This window comes from Lutra lutra, chromosome 8 (assembly GCF_902655055.1).
Source record: "Lutra lutra chromosome 8, mLutLut1.2, whole genome shotgun sequence".
NCBI classification, from domain to species: Eukaryota; Metazoa; Chordata; class Mammalia; order Carnivora; family Mustelidae; genus Lutra; species Lutra lutra.
Window position 1 is genome coordinate 108311841 of NC_062285.1, and position 13708 is coordinate 108325548.

General features: G+C 34.9%; 1 protein-coding gene and 1 non-coding gene across 2 annotated transcripts in view; both read left to right on the forward strand.

Moving 5' to 3' along the window:
- The window catches only part of TMTC2 (transmembrane O-mannosyltransferase targeting cadherins 2), a 432486-nt gene that overhangs the window by 229529 nt on the left and 189249 nt on the right, over window positions 1-13708 (forward strand). The window contains 1 exon segment of the mRNA XM_047741689.1: window positions 6915-7029. Within this exon segment, the coding sequence (XP_047597645.1) occupies window positions 6915-7029 (115 nt within the window).
- Window positions 2808-2957, forward strand: LOC125108011 (U12 minor spliceosomal RNA). Its single transcript, XR_007129732.1, has one exon. It is a non-coding gene; the product is annotated as a U12 minor spliceosomal RNA (small nuclear RNA).

The following is a 13708-nucleotide window of genomic DNA, read 5'->3' on the forward strand; positions in this document are numbered from 1 at the left end:
AAGTCCATGGGATGGGATAGCAGTCGCCTCAAATGAGAGAAACTTCTGATCATATTCATTTTGTAAAACAAGAATAAAATGAGTACTCTGAATATTTTCAGATGCTATTGGGAAGAACTTTTAAAAAGTACATTGAGATTTTAGAATAATTACATTTCTTAAACTTCAAATATTATATTATCTCCAGAGCTTAAACTGTGAATTGGATTCATGTGCACACACTGTCTATTAAAATACAAACTTTCAAAGCATTGATGTATTTTTTTAGGCTTCATAATTTCCTGGACGAATTTTAGTGATTTTATTCTAGTAAAACTGTACTTTAACAAAAGGTACATTTATGAAATGAATGTATCACTAAAATATATGGGCCTAAACATGTAAAAAAATAATGGAATTGGCATTAAATATTAATGAAAATGTAAGATCTTTACGTTCTGTTGGCCCAAAGTGTAATTACCAAGTGAAAATTTGAAGATAATCCCAAACATCTGTTTCTGATTGTCTTAGTACAAGAAAAAGTTTAGTGACTGTTAAACCCTTTATGCCTTAAGTAGGATATAGGATAACCCCATCTCTGTTTTGAAAGAATGTGGGATGTGACCTTAATTTTTCTTTTCTCTCTTCTTTCCTTTCCTCCCCTCCCCTCCATTTCCCTTGTGTTCCCTCAGCCACCCCAAACCCAGTTGCAGGCAGTTAGATTAATTATATTCCTAGGTTCATGGCCAGTTTGAGCATGGCTGGGATGATCCCTGCAGATTTCCTCTCTTCTATTCCTGTGATTATTCCCTTTTATCTCTATCCCTAACTTCTTTTTTCCTTTGCACCGTGGACAACTGCTCTAATGTACTCGATTTGCATCCTTCGATTTATAATCTATCTTTGTAAACTGTGTAGTGATATTTTGGGAATGAATTTTTAATATATATTTCTGGATCTGTGACACAGAATGCCTCTGATGTTTTGATTCTTTGTCAGCTTTCTAAGGTCCGTTCATGTGACAGTGTTTACAGGGAATTTGCGGGTCCTCATTTCTGCATTGTAATCTATAAAGTGTATGTCCCACGTGCTACTCCCATGACAATGACACGTTGATTTGGTTCCCAGTGTCAGCCAACACTAAGAGGCTCTCATTAAACACCCTCTTACATGTTCTCTGGGAGTGGGATTGCTGGTTAGGGCTTGTTCTGGGCTTAGTGATTCTTGTTGATTGGACGGAGTTCTGTCAGATGGCCCTACAGGACGACTCTCACAGTCTTACATGGCCACTAACAGGATACAGGGCCTTCCCCCACAACCCAGCAGAACTTGGCTTTATCCAGTTTTCTAAATATTTCCAATCTCAAATCTTATTGTAATAACTCGTGTTTCTCTGGGTTATTGAGGAATTTGAATATTAGTTAAAATGCTTTAAAATTTTTGTTTTGTTTCAATTTTGTTCAAATCCTTTGCCCATTTTTTTTTCTCTATTGGATTTCTTATCTTTTTCAAGTAGCTTTGTTAGTTTTTTTCTTCAAAGTACAGTCTCTTATTTACATTGTTTGAATTATCTTCTCCTAGTGTATGAATGCATATTTAACTTTGTCCATATTATCCCTCAATAATTAGAAGTCCTTAATTTTGAGATAATCAAGTTCATAATTTTTAAAAACTTTTTGAGTTAGAGGTTTTTTTAAGAAGTCTCTTTTCCTTCCACAGAGAAATTCTCCTACATATTCTTGTTAGCTTTACCTTTTCACATTTAACTTTTTTTTTTTTTAAGATTTTATTTATTTATTTGACAGAGAGAAATCACAAGTAGGCAGAGAGGCAAGCAGAGAGAGAGGAGGAAGCAGGCTCCCTGCCAAGCAGAGAGCCCGATACGGGGCTCGATCCCAGGACCCTGGGATCATGACCTGAGCCGAAGGCAGAGGCTTTAACCCACTGAGCCACCCAGGTGCCCTCACATTTAACTTTTAAAACTATCTGGTATATGGTATATGGTATAAAAATCAAGTTTTTTATTTCTCTTATATTATGCTTAGAAAAAATTTGAGTTTATTAATAAACAATGTGAAAGTATGATTGAAATTACATAGAATTTATAGATTAATTTTGGAGATTTGACATCTTTATAATGTTAAATTGTCCCACCAATGAGCCTTGGGAAATTTCTCTGTATTTTTCAAGTTTTTGGCTTGGATACTTCCAAATAGTTAGACTAGCTAGATTTAAAAATTGATCTGATATAAAAAAGTTGACTTGGTTGATGTGATCAAATTTAAGTAATAGAAAAAAAAACTATAGCTGCACTGATTAATTCTATAGGATAATTATATAGATGTGAAATCATAACATTAACCTTTAAAATGTACTTTTTATAGTTCCGATTAATGTGTTTTCCTCTCAACCATATCTGCGGTAGCTAAATCTTCAGTGGTTTTTTAATTCAATGATTTTTTGCACTTTTGTTTTATCATTGAAAAATGTTAAATGAATAGCTTCTATGAAAAGAATTAGTATTTAGTTGACAGCTAATGGCATTTTAAAATTTAGGTCAGAATTCTGTAGGGCAGTTTTATATTTTCAGAAGTGATGTTTATGTTAACATTGAGCTTTTGTAGCCTTGATGCAAGAATCAATCACATTTAAATTAGAATAGTGACAGCAGTTTTCATACCAAAAAACAAAAGAAAACAAAACAAGGGTACAACAATTTTAGTGTAAGTTTTGGCAGCTCTTCCCTTAAATGAAAAAATAAAACCCAAAATTTATTTTGGTAAATACAATATTCTATTTTGTGAAGAATTATAAGAAAAGGGATTTTGATGCCTTAAACTTATGAGTAAGGAGAACAGTGATTGGGCGTGATACCAGAAAGTTCACGGCCAATGTGAGATGAATTATTGAGCTAATGAAGGTGGCCCTCAGGGTGACCTGCCTACTTTGCTGGATGCCTGGGAGTCACAATCTGCCTGTTTTCTCTTTCAAAACACTGAAAGAGTAGACTGGTAGGAAGGTAATAAAAGAGCATGAGGAAAAAGAACAAGGCAGGGAAGATATTGAAAAGGAATTGTTTTCCTATTTGAGTATGTTGAAATCCTCCATCAATGTCTTTCCGCCAAAGAAATTCAGGAACATATTGATAGTAAAGAATTTGGCTTAATTGCTACTCTGATTGAGGGAACATTACACTGTGGGGATCCTGAGGTTATATCATAAGATTTGAATTTAGGTTGGGTGATTTGGGAGAAGGTCTAAAGGAGCAGGACTGTTCTCTAGGTTGGATGCTAGAGCAATTCTGTGACTGGATAAAGAAGTCATTCATTTAGCAAGAGAGAGGGATGTTTGGTATTTTGTGGGTTTACTGCAGCCTTTTTCTTTTTTGTGTTTGGTAAAATTACGAAGTAATCTTGCTTTGTCTCACTTATAATGGATTCAAAATAACCTTGTTTCAAATTGGTATTCTGTAAGAATGTGTAGGGACAATTAAAAAAAAAAAAGTAGCCTGATTGTGAGTGTCTGAGTTCAGGACATCAAAGTCCATCCTTCTTCTCCCCCCTGCTTTCTCCCTTCCTTCCTCTTTCATCTGTAAGTAGGTAAAATTGTTTTAAACATATATTCTTAATTTGGGAATTTTCATTTTTCATTTCCCAGGCACCCAGGGCAATGACTGAATCATAAGGATGTGAGAGACTTCTAGCCGCGCAAAAAACAAGAAACTTGGCATCACATTGTGGCTTTGCCTCAGATAACCTTGCCAGGGATTTTTAATTCTGGGTTGTGTTCTCACTTTGAAGTAATCATCTCCCCTGCTGCCTGTCCCAGTGGGGGCCACCTTCAATCCTTTGCTTTTACTCTTTCCCTTAGCTGGATTCACCAGTCTTTGCAAGGCTGGCTCCCTTATCTTTCCCTCCTTAGACATCACCTCCATTTCCTCCTAAGATAATCTCTGTATAAATTCATCTCAACCCTCCATCTTACATGGCTATTTTGTTAACAGTTATCATTAGCACTTACCATTATCTCAGTTAACTCATTTACTCTGTTGTGTGGTTGGTTCTTCCTTCCCCACTCCACTTCCCACTTCAAACATGAGCTCTGTGTGGGTGAAAACTTGCATGTACGTGCAGGTCCAGGTGCCTGGTCCATTATCAGGTTCTCCACACCAAACAGGTGCTTAGCAAATACTGGTTTAAGAATTGCATATGTAGATGAGTGAACAAATGAATAACCAACTCAGTAAACATATATTCTAAACATAACTCTGTCTGTTGTCTATTTTTTTTTTTAAGATTTTATTTATTTATTTGACAGAGAGAGATCACAAGTAGACGGAGAGGAAGGCAGAGAGAGAGAGAGAGAGGGAAGCAGGCTTCTTGCTGAGCAGAGAGCCCGATGTGGGACTCGATCCCAGGACCCTGAGATCATGACCTGAGCCGAAGGCAGCGGCTTAACCCACTGAGCCACCCAGGCGCCCCCTGTCTGTTGACTATTAAAGAGACACTTATTAGCTTAATATTTCACTAATATATAAATACCTGAGAAAAATGTCAATCTGTTTCTCTGGAAATAGGCCTTAAAATTTTCAAAGCAGTTCTTTGCTCTGTTTTTTTCAGTGTCTGTATTCTAAGACTCTGGGCTAGATGAGATAGTACTATAATGGTGTTTTCCTGGTGCTTCAATTAATATTTGGAGGCATTTCTCTGGAGTGATTCCAGTGTAAATAGAATTTCATTTACTAATGCCATAATCAGAGCAGAACTTTGGGAGAGGTGAAGTGTGTTGAAAACAGCCTGGCTGTTAGAAGTTTCCACAGAGCCATACTTCATTCATTTGGTAATGTTGGTGGCAGGGGAGGAAGGGTTAGATATAAAATACGTGTGATATTAACCTTATTAAATTTGAAGATAATTATAATTTACTATATGCTTTTCCTACCATTTTGTATTTCCTGTTATTAAATTTAGTATTTGAATTTGAGAATATTTTAAGCTAATTTGACCATATTTTAAAACTAAGTTTCATCTTTCACTTCATGGATTCAGTTTTTCATGGATTTATAATGCCAAGGTCTGATTTGTAGTGTGTGAATATTGGTTTGTGGTGAAAGATGACATGTGGTCTGAAAATGCTAGGTGGACGGTGGAAAAAGTTTGGAAGCCACCAGACTTGGATTGGAATTCCTGCTCTGATACTTTTGTATTAACTTTGCAAGTTCTTTAGTGTCTCTGAGTCTGTTTTCCTCACTCACAGAGTGGACAGAGTATTTATGTATAGGACTGGGTTCAGAGCTCAGCGAGACGATCCATTTCAGGAGTGTGATGTCGTATGTGATGTTATTAGGTGATGAATAATTGTACGAGCAGTGCTTTCCTTCTGTTTTCCATCAGAGGAAAAAGAAGGTATATGACTTTCCAAATATAGAGAATTATTACTCTCTGTAGATGATATAAGGCCATAAAGTGCATTATATTTGATATTCTATAAGCAGAGCTTGACATTATAAATTACAAAAAGTATCGATCACAATAATATTAATGATAATAGCAAATATTTGTTGAGTGTTCGCCACATGACAGGCACTGTCTTAACACCTTACATACATTAACTCATTTAATCCTCACCACAAAACCCATGAAATACGAATTATTTTTCCTGTTTTACAGATGAGTAAATTAAGGCACAGTGTTAAATTAGCAGGGCACACCGGCGACTTTGCCTTTGCAAGATTATACACCTTTTTATGCATTAAAAATGGGTACACCCAAACCCCTTCATTCCTCAGATATAGTCAGTAATTACCCAAGTTAATATACCTTGATGCACATAAGCCTTCTTCTCATCCTTGTCTTCTACCTGGGAAGGATTCCAATTTCAGGACTCCACACCCCATGTCCTTGTGGTAAGGAAGAAAGATAATACAAGTATCCAAGTTGGAGGGCCAGGTCAGCTTGAGAGGCTTTCTATACAGACAGTGGTTGACAGTGTATCTTTGGTCTTTTGAATGTTGACAAATCATCATTACTTGAGGTGAAAGATTAAGAGCATACAGAAATTACAGATTTTATTTAAACACTATGTATGGCAGTTCCTGGGTGGCTCAGTCAGTTAGGTGTCTGACTTCGGCTCAGGTCATGATCTCAGGGTCCTGGGATCGAGCCCTGTATCATACTCCCTGCTCAGCGGGGAGTCTGCTTCTCCCTCTCCCTCTGCCCCTCCTGCCCGCTTGTGCACCCATATCCTCTCCCCTCTCTCTCTCTCTCTTTAAAATAAATAAATAAATAAATAAATAAATAAATAAATAAATAAAATCTTTAAGAAAAATAAATATTATGTATGAAAATAATGAGACAGTGGTTTTCCTACAAATAGATTTATTAGCAGGGAAGGTATAAAAGAATATTGTATCTGAACAAACCATGTGTATTTAACCACTTTAAGGAATACAGTGTTTTACCAATATGTTCTTTATTGCTTTGATCTTAGTTATCTTGCTTTTTATCCTGTTCATCCACGTCATTTATCAATTTTATCAGGTTTGAATGAAATCTTTGCTTACTTTAAGATGATTTCTTACAGTTTCTCGTTCAGTAAGTATACAATAATTTCAGGCCAGGAAGACCCCTACCGAAATTTGAAAGAGCCTGAAGTCTTTGTAGGTGAGCTTAAGATAACATTGTTCTTGGCCTTATGATGAACTGCATATGTATATCAGCTTTGAGACATAATAATTACTTTAATTTTTTTAAGACTTTGATTGTATTTAATCTCCTGGCTTGATGAAGTGTTGGAGTATAAAGGAAATAAATTTTCCTTCTTCAAAATGTTCTATGAAGGTTTTCTCTCACTGTGGTACTTCCTGATGGCCTGATATTATGTCATGTGTAATTGGATTGACGCTCAGCCTGAATACTTCTTTCTCTTCTTGGCAGCATGGGGTAACCTCGGAAATGTTCTGAAGAGTCAGAGCAAAATTTCTGAAGCTGAAAGCGCCTATAGAAATGCTTTGTACTACCGCAGCAACATGGCTGACATGCTTTATAATTTGTGAGTATGCATTACTTTCTCTGGTTTGGTTCATCTTTGAAACCTGTGGCGAGAGACTATTGATTTAACTGCTGGAAATGGAAATGATGATGGCTGTTTTTCTGAAATAGTCTTTTCATTAATCATACCCGTGAGAATAGTAGGTGAATAGTATTTGTGATTTCTTTGTTTGGGGCTTCTGCGTCAATATCTGTGCATATTGATGTAGTGTGGTTGAGGGTTTTGTTTTTTGTTTTTTGTTTTTTGATGTACTATGTCATATAACAATTGGTTAAATGCTTGTAGTTTTTTGTTTTTTTGTTTGTTCATTTGTTTTAAGTTCCATTAATACTTAGTTGGGATCAGAAAAACAGGTTGGTATGTATAATACTTCATATAATTAGTATTTTCATGATTAAGAATAGATGTAATCCTCTAATAAAGAACTGTTTGTGTCAGAGTAGATATAGAACATGTACTAAACCTGGGGAGTTATCAATAGATGATGTGGTTCCATCTTCACCTCCCACCTTTTCCCTCCTCCAAAGGTACTGGTAATTAAGTTAGGATAATGGGATAATTTAGAGTATTTATGTATGTCAGGTTAGAAAAATCCCTAGGAAAAATCTGCGGTTCTTTGGCTGGAAAGCCCTGGGGGGTACAGCAAGATATTAATGGAAACAGGCAAAATCTGAATCTCTTCTTTGTCTCTTATATTTATGACATTTTTTTGTTTGCAAGTAATAGAAACTTGTTCTAACTTTGCTTCAACACAAAAGAGAATTTATTAACTCCTGTACTGAAAATTCCTGGGGTTGACTAAATGTAGGCATAATTAGAGGCAGTGTTTTTTGTTTCAGAGATTTTTCTATATTTTGTGTCTGTGATTTCTTTTGGGTTCACTCCATTCTTTGTAGGACTCTCTCTATATCAATTGGAAAGATGAAAAAATCATACACCTTTGTAATATCCTGACTCTTTTCAAACTCAGAAGGAGTTGCATTGGTGTCTCTGTTCATCCTAGGAAAGGTCTCTGGATGACCCTTCTGGGTTATGTGTCCTCTCTTGAGGAAAACATGGGGGAGACTGGCAAGAGCACCAAGACACTTCCTTTGCCAGGGACTCCGGTGTTGGACTCATTTAGAGAAGGATCAAATCCCTGTAGGAAGGGACCAGGCATAATAAGATGTTTACTACTTAGTTTAATGAATATGGTGTTATATTGATAGTATCAAACTGGTTTGACAACTTAATTTTCTTTTTTTAAAGATTTTATTTATTTGAGAGAGAGAGAGAGAGAGCATGAAAGGGGTGAGGGGCAGAGGGAGAAGCCGGCTCCCTGATGAGCAGAGGGCCTGATGTGGGACTTGATCCTGGGACTCCAGGATCATGACCTGAGCCAAAGGCAGCTGCTTAACCAACTGAGCCACCCAGGTGCCCACAACTTAATTTTTAATATGTGTTTATGTTCTGGTTGCATCTAAATATTTTGTAGGCTAAGTCTAAAAGAACAGATAGAAAAAAATGAAAAGATGAATGAAAATAAACAAAATCTAGATTTTTAAGGGAAGGTAGATAGGATGAGCTCACTTTTAACTTCCTTTTTCTACATTTACCTTGTTTTGGACTTTGTAACACCAGGATCTCAGTCTCTTGGGCTATGATCTAAATTAGATCAGCATGAGTTTTGTGTTGATTTGCATAGTGTTTAATTTTCTCTTTTTTAACAGGAATGCTTTCAGTGGGGGGAACACCTCCAGTTTGTACAGTCCCAGATTCTCATGCTCTACTGTTTCATGCTTTACCATGTATATACTACCATTTTTCTGGAAATAATTCTTTTTTTTTTTTTTTACTTGAATGAGTATAGATACTTCCATAAATGCTTTCCCTATGTCTGCTTCATCTGAATAATGTGTTGTTACTTTATTACTGGTTAATGACATTTTTATTTTATGAAAAATGAAGTTATCAGTTTGATAAATTTGCAATTTTTTTTTTTTTTTTTTTTTTTGCATCTGAAAGTAAAATGTTCAAAGGGACCCCTTGTCTTGCAGTATGGGATGGCAATTTTCTTTTGGTGCCCATTCTCCACAGTTTTTCAGAGGGGAAGGTAAACTGAACAATCCATGCTTCTTCACTAAGCTTATTTTTCTCTTTCTTACCCAGAGCCAGTGGTTTAAGGTTACCTACCTCCTGGTGATATCTGGCATGGGTTGAAAGAAAAGGGAAATCTATCTATCTAGGCTTACTTTTTGCTGAGAAGAGAAATTTATTCAATTAGACAAATACACTGTACATGTAATTTAAAACCTGTATCTTATAACTTCCTCTGTGGTCGTATATTTGAGCTATTATGGCAAGGACAGACCTCCCCAAACCCAAATGAAAAATCCTTGCTGGAGAAGTAGTTATTAACAAGATAAATTTTTTTTCTTATTTATAAATGACATGTGGCATAAATGCCATATACAGCTCCAGAATATATTTACTAATATGGCAGTTTTTTTAAACTACACTTAACTGTTAGCTCAGATGGAGAGGCTTAAATCCCATAAGAGATGTTGCAATGATTTTAAAGTATTGGATTATAAAACCCATGTGATTGATAGAATTCTGATACTACATATATTTCAAAAGAGGTGAATTCTTCACTCATTTTAATCAATTGTTAATAAAATGCATCAAGGTAGATATTTTACTACCCATAATATCATAAATATGTCTGATATCCTATGTCCCTAGGAGCAAACTTTTGTTTTTGGTTTTGTTTTTTTCTGTTTATTTACATGGCTAGGAAAGAAGCCTATTTTCTCATGGACCATTTAGAGACTATCTGATGAAAAGTTTTTCTTTTAAGATATATATGCTATTTTCTTTACATAATTTTATCTGATACACAGAAATTGCTCCTTGCCCTGTTTCAATTCTGAAAGAAAAAAGGAATGTACTTTGCTCAGTTTTACCAGTAAGCTTAACATGATATCACTCCTTTGTGGTGATAGCAGGCAATAATCACATTTCATATCATTAGTTACTCTTAAAGATGTTTTATAACAAAAGCCTGAAACTAATGAACCCATTATATTAGTTGACTTGAAATACCCATATTTATTCGTGAATTTTAGAAGCTTTTGGGAATCATAAGCTCCTGTTAGGTCCTGCACTTAACTTTTAATCAGTAACCTAGATTTTTTTTTTTTTTAACATATTCAATGTTTCTAAATCTACTTGCTTTGTAAACTACTGAAAAAATTTCATGTTGTTAGGAATTTATATTAGGAAATAATCTGTAGATAGACATACATTATTATGTAAGTTCAAAACAATGATGGGTATAGTGAGGTCCACTACCACTGGCCAGACATAGGATGATTCTAAGAGGTCAGTGATAATCTTTAAATTAATCCCTATGATTTTATTTTTCTGCTTATATTTTTAAAATAGAACTGTGATATCTAAATATTGTTCTAGGTCAGGGTAGAAGGAAAAAAGGATGATTTGGAAAAATAATAGGTAAGCCATAATACAAAATATGTTGTTGTATCTGAAGTTTAGGGAGCATTATTACATTAAGAGATTTTAAAACTTTCAGAACTTTTTTGGGGGGATTAATATCAAGTTATATCTGGAGGTACAGACATACAGTTATACTGCCTATTTATAAAATGATAGAATAATTTTAATTTTTTTCTCTGGTAGCAATTACTTGAATTATTTCTATGTGCCAAACGCTCTTGATTCTTTACATATGTTGTGACAGTTTGTCTTCACATGAGGCCTGCAAAATGAGGGCAGTTAAACTCAGGTACTTTGTGTTGAATCACACAAGTAAAAGAGGAGCCAGTATTTGAATGTAAGATGTTCTGACTCTATATCCATGCACTAATAGTATTTCTTCTCAAGCTGGCAGAAATAAACAAGGGTATGGGGTAAAAAACCTCCATATATATCTTTTAAATCCAGAAAAAAAATTAATTCAGACTACCTTTACATATAGAAATAAAATACATGGAATTACATCTAATAGAGAGTATCAGTTATTATTTTTTTTATGAAAATAAGTTTCCTGAACTTTTTTTTTTTTTAAGATTTTATTTATTTATTTGACAGACAGAGATGACAAGTAGGCAGAGAGGCAGGCAGAGAGAGAGCTGGGGAAACAGGCTCCCTGCTGAGCAGAGAGCCCGATGTGGGGCTCGATCCCAGGACCCTGGGATCATGACCTGAGCTGAAGGCAGAGGCTTTAACCCACTGAGCCACCCAGGCGCCCCAGTTTCCTGAATTTTTGCTAGAGAGTTTTATTAGAAGGGTCATGTGTTCACACAACTGAAGTAAGTTCAGGAAGTGGTACAGAAATTGTTTTAAATTGTCTAAATCCATTATTACAGTGTTTTTTTTTTTTAAGATTTTATTTATTTATTTGACAGACAGAGATCACAAGTAGGCAGAGAGGCAGGCAGAGAGAGAGGAGGAAGCAGGCTCCCTGCTGAGCAGAGAGCCTGATGTGGGGCTCGATCCCAGGACCCTGGGATCATAACCTGAGCTGAAGGCAGAGGCTTTAACCCACTGAGCCACCCAGGTGCCCCATTATTACAATGTTTTGATAACACTTCCATCCATGCTTACAGATAACACACATATAATGTAAAATTTTGAAAGAGTACTTACGTACTTCTTAAAAAATTGAGATATAATTGAAATATAATATTGTGTTGGTTTCAGGCATATAATATGATTCAATATGGGTATGTATTGTGAAATGATCATTTTGAAATGATCACAAGTCTAGTTATATGTCACTGTACATAGTTATATTTTTTTTCTTGTGGTAAGAGCCTTTACTTGACAAATTTCTCTTTGCAAATTTCAAATATACAACCATTGTTAGTAGCTATAGTGGCCATGCTATAAACTAGATCCCCATAACATATATATTTTATAACCACACGTTTGCACCTTTTGACCCCCTTCACCTACTTCACTATCTCCCCATTCTATAATTCCTAAAAACAACCAATGTAGTACATTTATCACACAGCCTTATCTTCAGCCTTTTATTCATATTGCTATATTCATTAAAATCCAGTAGTTTATACAAGTAATTTTAAGACCGGTTTAATAGATCTGTGTTATGATTTCGGTTTCTCTTTCCATGTATAATACTTTTCAGGGACAAAACAGACTATTGCTCAATTATTTATATTGTCAAATTTTATAAATATATAATTGACTTTCAACCTGTAATACTCACTGCATCTGAAGTATAATTGATTTCTAGCCTGAAAAATACTCAGCCATTTTTCTTTCACTATGATTATAGATTTGTCCTCGCAGTCTGTTCCAGATGATATTTAAACAAGTAATTCAGTAGAGCATTGAATATTTCATTGGGTGTTAGATTTCACAGTTATGATAGTAAATTTAATGTGGTTTAATCAATTCTTGATATGTTACATAAACAGAAGGGATCATTTTTGTGGATAATAGAGATTTTTCCACCCTAAGTTAGTTGTCCGTTTTTTTCTATGTTGTAAGAACCTGTGTCATCCTCTAATATAAGAAGCTGGGAAAGGAGGAATAAAATAATTTAAGGAAGTAAAGAGAAAATGTTAATGAAGTAGAATATGGAGAAACAATGGGAAATAACGAATAAGTATAAGAGAATGTTCTTTAAAAGAAATTTCTGGGGCCCTTGGGTGGCTCAGTTGGCTAAGGGCCTGCCTTTGGCTCAGGTTATGATCTCAGGTTCCTGGGATCGAACCCTGTGTTTGGCTCCTTGCTCAATGGGGACTCTGCTTCTCCCTCTCCCTCTGCGCCTTCCCCCTGCTTGTGCTCTTTCTTTCTAATAAATAAATAAAATCTTAAAAAAAAATAAAAGATCAACAATTTCTGGCAAGGGTAATATAAGACAAAATAGAAAATCTTGAGTATATAACACAGAAAATGAGAAAGAGGCTACAACCAGATAATGGAAGCTTAAACTAATAAAACATTGGTTATACATATGAAAATCTTTGTGATATGATTGCTTTTCTGGGAAAATATAAATGATCAACATTAACCTAAGAAGAAGTAGGCAATTTGGAGAAATTTGAAAACCATATTAAAGAATTTTCTCCACAAGGAAACAAGTTAAGGCTTTTGACAAGTGAGTCCTATCAAATCTTCAGTCAGGTGATGTTTCTTGTACCATTCGCACTTCTCATTTATTTTTGTGAAGCTGGATAAATTGATGGCAAAAGGTCTGACTATATTTAACAAATAACGGAGGAAGATAAAGGAGGATAATGACAACAATAACAACAAACATCAAAAACTAAAAAATAAAAAAAAAATGCAGAAGACAAAAAAACAAATCCACTCAACAAAAGCAAATAAACAACAAAAATAACAGGACCGCAAGTTTTTATTCTTGTGACTATAAATATACATGAAACCTAAAATTAATATAGTGGCTGTAGCAGCATATTAAAGATTAAAACATCACTATCAGATAGGATTTATTCTAAGATTTATAGGGGGTATTCAGTATTACCATTCAGTTATTATACTCTTTTAATTTAAAAAGTCACAAGAGGAAAGAATTATGATCATCTCTAGAAATGCCAAGAAGCTTTTGATCAATGTCTGCTTCATAAATAATAGGTAAACTTATAAATAAGAATTATAATAAACTAAGAATAAATACGTACTTCTA